At 56.8% G+C, this 11,750-nt stretch overlaps 3 protein-coding genes across 13 annotated transcripts in view; 2 read left to right on the top strand and 1 right to left on the bottom strand.

The window, feature by feature from the left end:
• The window catches only part of FUT2 (fucosyltransferase 2 (H blood group)), a 36,247-nt gene extending 29,030 nt beyond the window's left edge, over nt 1–7,217 (bottom strand). For 7 of the 8 annotated variants that reach the window (XR_012490551.1, XR_012490550.1, XR_012490552.1 and 4 more), the window contains exon 1: nt 5,702–5,872. The gene's annotated coding sequence lies outside the window, so the exon portion shown is untranslated. Of the gene's footprint in view, nt 1–5,701; nt 5,873–7,045 lie in introns of those variants that run through there. The other variant, XM_019741505.3, reaches the window with a different exon arrangement.
• On the top strand, nt 317–6,707 carry CA11 (carbonic anhydrase 11 (inactive)). 4 transcript variants are annotated; one of them, XM_019741501.3, is made up of 9 exons: nt 317–938; nt 1,028–1,102; nt 1,840–1,982; nt 3,456–3,641; nt 3,863–3,958; nt 4,124–4,196; nt 4,286–4,440; nt 4,640–4,829; nt 6,569–6,707. In XM_019741501.3, exons 1-9 carry the CDS (start codon nt 872–874, stop codon nt 6,697–6,699), a joined length of 1,116 nt encoding a protein of 371 aa, XP_019597060.2. In that variant the 5' UTR covers nt 317–871; the 3' UTR covers nt 6,700–6,707. The 4 variants fall into 4 exon arrangements, with proteins under 4 accessions (XP_019597060.2, XP_019597061.2, XP_019597062.1 ...); XM_019741502.3 differs by having other exon boundaries at nt 331–938; nt 4,664–4,829; XM_019741503.3 differs by lacking the exon at nt 6,569–6,707 and adding an exon at nt 5,578–5,705 and having other exon boundaries at nt 332–938.
• Nucleotides 6,722–11,595, top strand: DBP (D-box binding PAR bZIP transcription factor). The gene is made up of 4 exons (XM_019741510.3): nt 6,722–6,860; nt 7,748–8,158; nt 9,729–9,940; nt 11,101–11,595. The coding sequence occupies exons 1-4, from the start codon at nt 6,722–6,724 to the stop codon at nt 11,314–11,316; spliced, it is 978 nt and encodes a 325-aa protein (XP_019597069.2). The 3' UTR covers nt 11,317–11,595.
• Nucleotides 11,596–11,750: the final 155 nt, after the last annotated feature.

Here is an 11,750-nt window from a genome sequence, read left to right on the forward strand (position 1 = left end):
CTGCGGAGGATGGGAACTGCCAGTTTCCCCAGGTGTCGGGGCCACCCCCGCCCCCGTGGTCCCCATCGCGGCTGGGAGCTAGGGACCAGCCCCCAACGACCCCTCCGTCCTGCGCCTTGGGCACCACACACACGCCCCCCACACACACACACTCCCGGAATGTTCGCTGCTGTGAGAGCACCCGCCCCCCCACCAATAACTACAAAAAAAATTAAATAACACCGAGAGAGACGAGGGGAGGGGAGGAGGGAGGAAGGGACAAGAGAGAAGAGACAGAGAAACAGAACAGGCAGGATAGGAGGCGGTGTGTGTGTGTGTGTGTGTGTGTGTGTGTGTGTGTGTGTGTGTGTGTGTGTGGAGAGAGAGAGAGAGAGAGAGAAGCTTAGACAGTGAGGGAGAGAGAGAGGAGGTGAAGAGGGAGAGAAGGGAGAAAGAAGGTAGGAGCACAGAAGAGAGAGAGTGAGGAGGAGCAGGAGGTGAGGGAAGCAGAATGGAGACATGGAGTTAGGTGGCTTGGGAGAGCTTAATAAAACGACAGCCAACAGGGGGTGTGGATTAGAAACCAGGAGGTAACCCCAGAGAGAAGCAGAAGGCAGAGAGGAGTAAAAGGATCAGGAGACAGAGGGATACTGGAGGGTTGGGGAGGAAGGTGGAGAGGCACAGAGAAGGGGAGAGAAGAGAGGAGTGGGTTGGGGGTGGGGTCTCAGTCCCCAGCTGCATTGGTATTTAGGAATATTTGGGAACCAGGACTCCCCGTGGGGAGGAGAGGAAGGCTGGAAGTCCTGGAAGGACAGGGTCCCACAGAGAGGAGAGGAGCTGAGAGAGAGGGGCCCGGGGGCTGGGAAGGGGTTTCCCAGAGGCCTCCCTGGGGATGGGGGCTGCAGCTCGTCTGAGCACCCTTGGAGCGCTGGTACTCTGGGCTGCACTGGGGACGGCAGGTAAGGCCTGGGGGTCGGGGCAGGAGCCCCTGAGGGAGGGGTGGGGGTGGGGGTGCCCAGGACAGGGGTTCAGGCTGCTCTCTCCCCAGCTCACATCGGACCGGCACCTGACCCTGAGGACTGGTGGAGCTACAAGGATAATCTCCAGGGAAACTTCGTGCCAGGTGCGGCCAGGGCGGGGCCCCAGGAGTCAGGGGCCCCAGGCGTCTCCTTCCTCGGTCCCAGGAACCCTCTCCTCCCCAGGAGTGCAAGCTTCTCCCTCCCTCCCTCCCTGAGGAGTCCAGCCCAACCTCAGAACCCCAGTGGCTCACCATGGGACATTATACATGCGCATTTCAAGTAGTGAGTGGGAGTGAGTAGAAGGAAAGAGAGTGTGGGGGTTGGAAGAGTGTGTGTGTATTTGCAGGGAAAGAGGCAGGCAGGTCCTGGCTCCTGCTGGGAACCAGAGGTTCGGTGGCCCCGTCCACGCCTTGTCCAGCGCTCTCTTGCAATTCCTCTCCCCAGTACATTCATTATCCAGCTGTGCTACAAGGGAGACTGAAAGAACTACAACTCCCATGGGCTCTGGGGCAAGCCAGCATGGACGCTAGGCTTGCAGTCCTTAGGCCTGCTGGGAGTTGTAGTTTCTTCCCTAATGACTTCATTTAAGATGTGTTTGATCAAGGTGAGGCTTGGAGGTGTTGGGGGGGAGAGGGGAGGTGTCTTAGGAAACTCCTCCAAGATTCTTCTAGGACTCAGGATTCTGGATCCCAGCCCCCTCCTCCCTCAGACCCAGGAGTCCAGGTGACCAGCCCTTCCTCTCCTGGGATCCAGGAGTCCAGAACACAGCCTTCTGAGCAGATGCCAACATTAGGATCCTATTTCTGACTCCCTTTGCTCTCTGCCCTGCCCCTGCCCTCAGGGCCTCCCTTCTGGGGCCTGGTGAACGCAGCCTGGAGTCTGTGTGCAGTGGGGAAGCGGCAGAGCCCCGTGGATGTGGAGCTGAAGAGGGTCCTTTATGACCCCTTCCTGCCCCCACTGAGGCTCAGCACGGGGGGAGAGAAGGTAAGAGGTCTGGTGGGAGGGGTTACCAGATCCACTGTGGTGGGCATGAGTGGAGGCCACGTGGGGTGCAGAGATGGGAGGCCAGCCTTGGGGAAAAAGGAGTATATGATGGGTGGAGAGGAAGCTCTTTCCACTCTAAAATGTTATCACCTGTTCTTCCATCCCCACGTATGGCTCCCTAGTCTCCCCATCTCCGTAGACGCAATGGTTAAACAGACTGTTTCCTGTGTCAGGCACTGTCTTAAAAACTTGTTAAACCCTCTAATCCTCACAGCAACCCCATGATATAGGTGCTATTATTATCCTTATAGATACAGAAACTGAGGCACAGAGAGCTTAAGTTACATGGCTGAGGTTATAAAGCTAGAGTGCAGCGCTGGGATTCAAACCCAGGCAGTGTGGTCCCAGCATCCATGCTCTTGCCCACTTTGCAATGCCAATTCTTATAAGAGCCAACACCATCCTTCACTCAGCTGCCTCAGCTAAAAGCCTCGGAGCCATTCCCCATCCGGTTCTCTCCTTCATTCCCATTTTCAATCTGTGTCCTTTCTAGTCTCCTTGCTACATCTCATTGAAATCTTTTCACTTCTTGTTGCCTCCACTGCATCCACCATCGTCTTGCACCTGGACTGGTGCCATATCTTCCTTGCTGGCCTGCCTCTCTGCCTCTTGCAATCCACTTTCCTAGAGAAAATGTTCAAAAACACAAACCAGATCATACCACTCTCCTGCTCAAAATCTCTCTACAAGAATAAGTAATATAATAACAGCAAACATTTAATAGCATGTACCATGTGCCTGGCACTGTGTCAATTATTTAAATGAAAATACAAAACGCTCCATCATTGTCCATCTGGTTCCCATCACCATTCTCTCCTTTGGTCACTGGGCTCTGGTCCCACTGGCCTCTTTGCTGTCACTAAAACAGGCCACTTCTGGACCTTTGCACTTGATGTTCTCTCTCCTTGGAATGTCCTTCTCCCTGCTCTTTGCAACTGACCCCTACTATCATCCTTCATGTTTCCATTCAAATGTCACCTCCTCATGGAAGCCTTTCCTGACCTCCCCCTCCACTCCAATCTAGGCCTGATTTCTATACTTTGTCAGAGCTCCCAGTTCTTCCCAGCATGAGCACATGATGTAATTAATTAAGCAGTTACTTATGTGACTCAGTATTTATTGTCTGTCTCTCCCCCATCAGAACATATGCTCCATGAAGCCCAGGATTTTTGTCTACTTGTTCATTGTTCTCCTCCTGGCATCCATGGCACATAAAAGCAGCTCAATAAATATTTAATTAAGTAAATTCACCAATATTGAGCACCTACCATGGACCAGCACAGAGCCTGAACGTTGGTGCTCAATCTATGCTGAATGATTAAATGATTGTTGGAAGCGGACAATGGAGGAATGGAAATGGGAGGAAAGAGATCTTCTTCTGTGTCCCTGTGACAGCTTCTACCTCTCCCACAGCTCCGGGGAACCCTGTACAACACAGGTCGCCACGTCTCCTTCCTGCCTGCACCTCGGCCCGTGGTCAATGTGTCAGGGGGTCCTCTCCTTTACAGCCATCGACTCAGTGAACTGCGGCTGCTATTTGGAGCACGTGATGGAGCTGGCTCTGAACACCAAGTCAATCACCAGGGCTTCTCTGCTGAGGTGGTGGCCACTGACCTCTGACCCTTGACCCTTGACCTGAGTAGACCCAGTTCCTCCCATCTCACCCTCCTCTTAATGCCTCACTTAATCCTCCCCACAGAACTGCCCCCCCCCAGCACTGATCCTTAATCTGACTTGGGAAACCCAAAGGTCTGGAGAGCTGCACCCATTCTCTCCTTCCCTTCTGCTGGGGGACCCCACTCTCTGTGCTCCCCTCCCAGGTGCAGCTCATCCACTTCAACCAAGATCTTTATGGGAACCTCAGCGCTGCCTCCCGGGGCCCCAATGGCCTGGCCATTCTCAGCCTCTTTGTCAATGTGAGCCCAGGCAAGATTCAGATGGAGGGAGGAGCTGGGCACCTGGAATCGGGGGTTTGAGGAAGAGGGAGGCTGGGAGGCCCAGACTCCTGGGTCCTGAGGGAGGAAGGGATGGGGGACTTGGACTTCTGGATTCCTACTTCCTCACCTCGTACCCCCACACAGGTGGCTGGTAACTCAAACTCATTCCTCAGCCGCCTCCTTAACCGTGACACCATTACCCGCATCTCCTACAAGAGTAAGTCCCTGGTGGGTTGGTGGGGTGTGTGCACATGAGGGTAGCTCAAGAGAGGTATGCCTCTTCACTCTGGTCTAATATGCCTGCAGATGATGCCTACTTTCTTCAAGACCTGAGCCTGGAGCTCCTATTCCCTGAGTCCTTTGGCTTCATCACATATCAGGGCTCTCTCAGCACCCCGCCCTGCTCAGAGACTGTCACCTGGATCCTCATTGACCGGGCCCTCAATATCACCTCCCTCCAGGTGACCCTCAGCCTCCTCCCCACACACACCCAATTGCATCACCTACCCTCCTTCCCCACGTTGACAAGGAATTGGAGGGGTGGAGAGGGTCAGATAACCCTTGGGGCTGGGGTGGGGCTGAACAAGGCCCCTCCCACCCGCTCCGAGGGGCGGGACTTCCTGTATGACGTCATCAGGACCATTCATTATTCACTCCCAGTTTCCCGCCCCCTTCCCGCGGCAGATGCATTCCCTGAGACTCCTGAGCCAGAATCCTCCATCCCAGATCTTCCAGAGCCTCAGCGGTAATGGCCGGCCCCTGCAGCCCTTGGCCCACAGGGCCTTGAGGGGCAACAGGGACCCCCGGCACCCCGAGAGGCGCTGCCGAGGCCCCAACTACCGCCTGCATGGTATGATCCCATCTGCCATCCCCCACGTTTTGGTCTAACCCGCGTATGTGTGTCTCCGTGGTGTGTCAGTATGATATAGTCCTACCACCGCTTTGCTGCTTCTGTTTGGCCAGCTACCTGAGTTCTCACTCGCCCTTTCTCCCTCCTCCCTGCGTGTCAACACGCTACAACCCACCTCCCTGCCATAGACCATTGCTGGTCCATGATTTGTATTTCCTTTTCACTGCTTTCAACTTCCTTGTGGTACGATTAACTATTGGTCCGTAGTTCCTATTACTATGGCTTTCCAAAGTGGTACAGGCTGGATCCATTCCCTGTTTCCATGTGGTATAACCCTATGCTTGTTCCACAATCTGATCGCCCCCTTTACGGATAATCAATATGGCACAATCCCTTTTCCTTCCTACTACCTCCTCATAGTTCAGCCCAGTGATCTAAACGGCCACCTGTCTTCTCAACATGGTACAGTCCCGAATACCCCAAGAACACCTTTATGTAGTTTAGCCTAATGCTAAAACTGGACGTCCCTAATCCACCCTCCTGCTGCCTCCCTACTGCTCAGTCTACTGCCGGACTATTTCCCCATCTTTTTTAACCTGGTACATTCCGGTTCCCCCCTTCTCGGGCTCCCGGTGGTAGAGCCCGACTCGGCCCACCCCCGCCCCCTACACGCCCCTTGCACGCCCCCTGCACGTTCCAGCCTAAGGTATCTTAAAACTAACGCCCCCGACCGGTGTCTGTCTTACAGTGGATGGTGCCCCCCACGGTCGCTGAGACTCCCCATCGTGGATTGCGCCTGCCCTTTTAAACCCTCCCCACGAGGGGAGGGGAGTCACCCCAAAACAAAGTTATTAAAGGGACAGAATACTTACTGTTTTTCAGTGGTCTGATTCTAGGCGCGGCGGGAAAATATTTGGATGTTACAGAATGGCAGCCTTCTTCTACAACCCAATCTACCTCTTTCTAAACCCCACTACTCGGTTTTTGGCTTCCTGTTACCCTGAACAGTCATTTGAATATGCGGCTCCTTTAAGCGGCTCCTCTTTCCCCCCCCCACCCCCACTCTTCGGGTCAGGCAGCACGCGCAGAGCCATGTGCTTCCCCCTCCCGCCTACCTCATTGGCTCGAACTGGGTCACGGTCCCGCCCCCAGCGCCGTCTCCCATTGGGCAAATGTAGGTCAGGGTCCCGCCTCCCACCAAAAGGCAAAGCAACTTCACACACAGCGCCCTCCCCGGCCTTGGCGGATCCAGGGGTCTCATTGGCTGTGCGTCTCGAGGGACCCGCGATTGGCCTGCACTTTCAGCCCCAAGGAGGCACGCGGCTAGGGTGCATGGCCCAAGAGGCGGGCGGGGCAGGGCGGGAGCGAGCAGGGACCGAGAGGAGGGGTGTGCGCTGTGGTGTCGGGTGTTTTGTTTGGCTTTTTTTTTTTTTTTCCGCGAAAGAAGTTTGCTTTGGCCACGCCTCAAGGCGGCCGCCTCCTCCTGCCCCCTCCCCCGCCCCTCCGCGCACACCTCTTGGTGCAGATTGCAAAGCGCCTTCCGTTGAGAGAGCTGCAGATTTTGCAAGAGCCAGGCTCGCCCACCTTGTAGAAGGAGCGCTTTGAGTCCTCTTAAACCCTCGGTTGCAAAGAGCTGGCCGCCTGATTTGGTCACCCCTCACCCAAACTGCATGGTCTACTGGGACCCTCTAGAGTTGCACGTTTCTGCACCGAGGACTGCAAATCCCCGTCGCTCCTAGGATTTGCACCGTCTTGGATACTGGAATCTTGCAAGCTACGCTCGCCCGCGCCCTGGGCAGACACTGGCCGGAACTACAAGAGTGTAACGCTGACTGGCAGGCCAGCTCTTCGCCTCTCCATGAGCCCGTGAGCCAGCGGGCAGGTGCCCGGCGATGGCGCGGCCCGTGAGCGACAGGACCCCGGCCCCCCTGCTGCTGGGTGGCCCAGCCGGGGCCCCCCCTGGTGGGGGAGCGCTTCTTGGGCTGCGGAGCCTTCTGCAGGGGACCAGCAAGCCCAAAGAACCAACCAGCTGTGAGTTCTAGCCCCAACCTCGCCCAACTCAGACACCCTACTCCCTTAGGGACTGAAGTGCTAGGGGAGGGGGGCCGTCTACAGCTACCTGCTGTGTGCCCAGAGTCCATCCTCCCAACCTCATCTACGCATTTACTAAGGTGTTTAGGCCCCCAGATCTCTCAGCACCCAGGACCCAAAAGTACCTGCTCTCAAGGCCGTCCACGCCGAGGACCCAGAAGTCCAGGTCCCCAGTGTCCTCCCGGAGGACCCAAAAGTCGAGGCCCCAACCCCCTCTTCCTTTTGGTTCTCAGAGTCTGGACCCCTGGGGTCCGGGGAGGAGGGAAGGGGTGTGTCGGATGCTCACACGGTAGTGACACGGGCTTGGGCGGGGCCTCCTGGGGTCACATGGAGTCTAGGGATGAGGAATGTGCCCCAGGAATAGAGCCCCTTCCTGCCCCTTCCAGAGTGTGGGGGTGGGAAGAAGGGGATACAGTGCGCAGGGAGTATGTGTGGGGATAGGTTACAGAGCAATCACAGAGTTGTCATTTTTTTCTCTCACCTGCCCAACCCTCCACCTACCTCTGTCTGAACTTCCATTCCCCTTCTATGTCTCTGTCCCTTACCGGGTCTGTCCCCATCTCTCCCTGCATTTTTGACCTCCCCTCTCTCTGGGTCCCTGTCCTCCCCTCTTTCTGAGTTTTCATCCCTCTCTCGGTCTCTGTTCCCCTCTCTCGGTCTCTGCCGCCCCCCTCTATCCTTTCTCTATGGGTCTCTCCTTGAGTCTGTGGTTCCCCTCCCCTTGTCTGTCCCCTCTTTCTCCGCCGTATGGGTCTCTCTGACTCGGGGTCTCTTCTCCATCTCTTTTTTTCCTTCCCCACCCTGCCCGGCCTTTCCTTGGCCCCCAGGTCTCCTAAAGGAAAAGGAGCGCAAGGCGGCTCTGCCGGCAGCCACGGTCCCCGGGCCGGGCCTGGAGACGGCGGGTCCTGCGGATGCCTCATCTGGGGCGGTGGTGGGCGGCGGGTCCCCGCGGGGGCGACCGGCGGCCGCTTCTGGCCCGAGTCTGCTGGCGCCGCTGCTGTGGGAGCGGACGCTGCCGTTCGGCGACGTGGAGTACGTGGACCTGGACGCCTTCCTGCTGGAGCACGGGCTCCCGCCCAGTCCACCGCCCCCCGGCGGCCCGTCACCGGCTCCCTCGCCCGTGCGCACGCCTGCACCCTCCCCGGGGCCCGGCTCCTGCGGTTCGGCTTCCCCTCGCTCCTCGCCGGGGCACGCCCCCGCCCGAGCTGCCCTCGGGGCCGCCGGCGGCCAACGCGCAGGTGCGGCGGCGGGAGCAGGGTAGGGCCTTAGGTGGGCGGGGCTTAGACTACAGTGGGTGAGGCTGTGCTATACGGGGGGGCCAGTTGGTGGGACCGGCCGCGCGCCTGAATTCTGGACCCCCTAGTTGAGAAATGTCGGGAGAGGAGATTGGAATTGTGTGCTCTAGTGGATCAAGGACTGGGTCTCCAGGATCCATAGGAAAGGAGAGACTTGGGACCCTAAATTCCAGGAAGACTGTCCAGTGGGGAGGTAGTGTGGACTTTTCTGTGGGACGTGGGGACTCGTGGAGCTTGGACTGGGAGCCCAGAACACCAGAGTTATTTACTGGGGAGTGGACTGCGCCTCATATTCTGGGCCCGAATTTGTGGTATTGGGGTAGGACCGGAACTACTAGGTTCTCTACTGGGGAGAAGGGGAGGGCTGGGCACAGACTTATGTTTCCCCACACATAAGTAACTGTCAGCCCTGGTTCCTGGGTCACCCACTGGAGAAGGGCTAGGGGACCGGGTCCTGGTGTCCACTAGAGGGGAGAAGGTCGAGGATCTTTTTTCTAGGTCTTGCACTGGGGCGAGGGCCGAGCTTCCTACATTTCTGAGAGAGGAGGGGCCTGGGATCCCAGAATCTTGTGTACCAGTGGTGAGGGGATTGGGACCCTGGGGAGAAAATCGAGGGGGCCGGTTCTTGTGTGTTCCCCAGAGAGCAGGGGGGACTGGATCCTTGGAGATTGAGAGGTTCGAGCTGAGAGACCCGAGGGAGCAAGAGGAAAGGTGTGCTCCCTCGGGCACCTTGGGGTCTCCAGGGTCGGGCTGCAGGTCGGGGATTCCTGGACACACCTACCACTAGTCCGACCTCCGGGCAGAACCAGGGCCCTCCCCTTCCCAGCCGCACATTCCCGCGCCACGTGAGTCCTCTTATAACCTCAGTGCTTCGCGCACGCGCGGTCACGCGGGAGGGGGCGGGGCCTGGGGAACGTGAGGGAGCGCGCGGGGGGGTGCGACAGGGGGCGGGGCGGGAAAGCAGGCGCCGGCACGTGACTCAGCTCTGAACCTGTGTCCTCAGCTGGCCCCGGCTTGCTAGCTCTTAAAGGCACAGACCGACTGCCCCTTCTCTTCAACCAACCTCCTGGAAGCTCAGAGCTGTTGCCGCTTCTCTTCCCTAACTCTTGAGAGCTAATGGTCTTAAGAGGCTAACTAGAGGTCTTTTCAGTGCATAGGATTCCTTTTCCCTGAACAGCCTGAGGTCTAGGCTTTGATTAGGGCTAGACTGTGGGAAAGAAGCTATCACTGACTGTGAGGCCCTGAGGTTTTAGAAGCAATAGCCCAGACTCAAGTGTAACTTAAGGCAAGTCAGGTAATAACTGGGCCTCAGTTTCCCTGTTTGTAAAAGTGGAGTTTGTGACTTAGGGAACCTTCATATTTTGTATTAGGGAAGTTGATCCCTGACAAACTTTATGTTAGACCCCTAAGGGCCTTCCTTCTGGTGGATACAATACCTGAGCAGGGGATAACCTCTGGGAACCTCCTCCCCCAAATAAATATATACTTAGGTGATACATTTTGTTTCCCCAAGGTCTGACCTCTCGGGACACACCCAGCCCTGTGGACCCAGATACCGTGGAGGTGCTGATGACCTTTGAACCTGACCCTGCTGATTTAGCCCTGTCAAGCATTCCGGGCCATGAGACCTTTGACCCTCGGAGACATCGCTTCTCAGAGGAAGAACTTAAGCCTCAGCCCATCATGAAGAAGGCGAGGAAAATCCAGGTGCCAGAGGAGCAGAAGGTGAGGGCTACTGGACATAGGACACAGGCTTGGCTGACACAGGCCCCATAGCCAGAGAAGAAGGCTCCTTCCTCACAGGCCTGGGTTCTCATTAGGATTATCTCTCAGGTTCACCTACAGCCAAGGATCAGCCCTCCTTGGCTATGGGGTACAAGGGGGCAAAATTTGGGGCTTGATTTAGGAAGATGGTATCACTGTGGCATGCAGACTCAGCCAGCCCTGCTGGACCCAGTTGTATAGATTTGGAGCTTCTCCTATCAGCTGGACCCAAAACCCTCAGTCTGGCAGGCTTCAGGCTCTGCTGGGCTCAGTTGCTAAGAACAGCATTTCTTAGCAACGGGGTATCAGTCTGTCTCTTCTTAGCAGCTAGCCAGGCTGGGACTGGTCCTTTGATCTCTGATTTAGGGCATCCTTTTGGGTGATTACATCTGCCTAGGAGGCAGACTTTGTTAGCCCTCAAGGCCTTGTTTCCTGGGTCTGGATTGCCTCATTGGCAAGAGGTCTCAGGTTCCCATTAGCAGTCAGGGCCACATTCTGATTTGGGGTAATTTGGGCAGGGCATCTATTTAAGACCAGTGGATCAGACACCAGCTGAAGTCGTTGGGCCTACTTAGACCTTACTTTTGTTTGCTGAGGAGGGATGAGGTTGCCTTAGCAACCAGGTGATTTTTATGGAACATCAAACCCCATCACTGGGGAGGCTAGGCTTTCCTTAGCAACCAGAATCTGGAAAGGTGATGTATAGGGCAGTGCTTTTCACTGGGAGCTCTCTCACCCTGAAGGCCCTGTTGCGAGGGAATAATCATCCTTAACAGCCAGGAGCTAACTGCAGGCCATTTGTCAAGTGAGGAGGGTGGGGATCTGCTTTGTACAGTGGAAACTTAAAGCCCAGTTGCTTGGGGTGGGAGGCTATCTCATGCCTTAGTTGTTGCTAGGGGCCTGCTCTCCTTGGCAACCAGAGCCCTAGAAGGGCAGACCCTTGGGTACCCGTCCCATGGGAGACCCGGTATCCTTTAGGCCCCATTACTGGGCAAGAAGCAGCCCTGGAGGTCTTTTAGATTTCTTTGGGTCTTTGAAGGCACAAGCAAAACTGCTCCTCCCTTCTCTCGCTGTCTGAGTCCCTTCTGGACCTCACTGCTTTCCTACCTCTTCACCCACAGGACGAGAAATACTGGAGCCGGCGGTACAAGAATAACGAGGCAGCCAAGCGGTCCCGCGATGCCCGGAGGCTTAAGGAGAACCAGATATCCGTGCGGGCGGCCTTCCTGGAGAAGGAGAACGCCCTGCTGCGGCAGGAGGTGGTGGCTGTGCGCCAGGAGCTGTCCCACTACCGCGCTGTGCTGTCCCGCTACCAGGCCCAGCACGGAGCCCTGTGAGGCTGCCCCCCCACCCCCACCTGGCGCTGTCCTACACCTTGCTCAGACTTACATCCTGACGCCCTTTCCTCCCCGCCCTGTGGCCCACGGGCTGGCCGGCTGGGTACCCTAGGGACGTGACGATGCAGATAAATACATTTATATTTTTAAGAAAATGCGAGCCTCCCCCCTCCCTCGCGGGGGCGGGGAGGGTCCTCTGTGTGTGCCCCTGGCACGTCGGGGACCCCATCCTCCCACCGCCTCCGTTAACACGATCCTGAATAAATCTTGAGAACCCCAGAGCCAGCTGTCGTGGGGGAGGAGGCAGTTCCCTGGCCCCAGTTCAAGGCCAGTGGGTCTCACTGGCCGCAGTCCATGGGCAGGCCTGGGTTTCGGGCCATGAAAGGCAGGAACTGCTGCAAGTGCCCACAGTCCGATCTCTTCCATGGACTATG

Source organism: Rhinolophus sinicus, chromosome 8 (genome assembly GCF_057876585.1).
Source record: "Rhinolophus sinicus isolate RSI-liver-muscle chromosome 8, RSI-T2T, whole genome shotgun sequence".
Taxonomy (NCBI): Eukaryota; Metazoa; Chordata; class Mammalia; order Chiroptera; family Rhinolophidae; genus Rhinolophus; species Rhinolophus sinicus.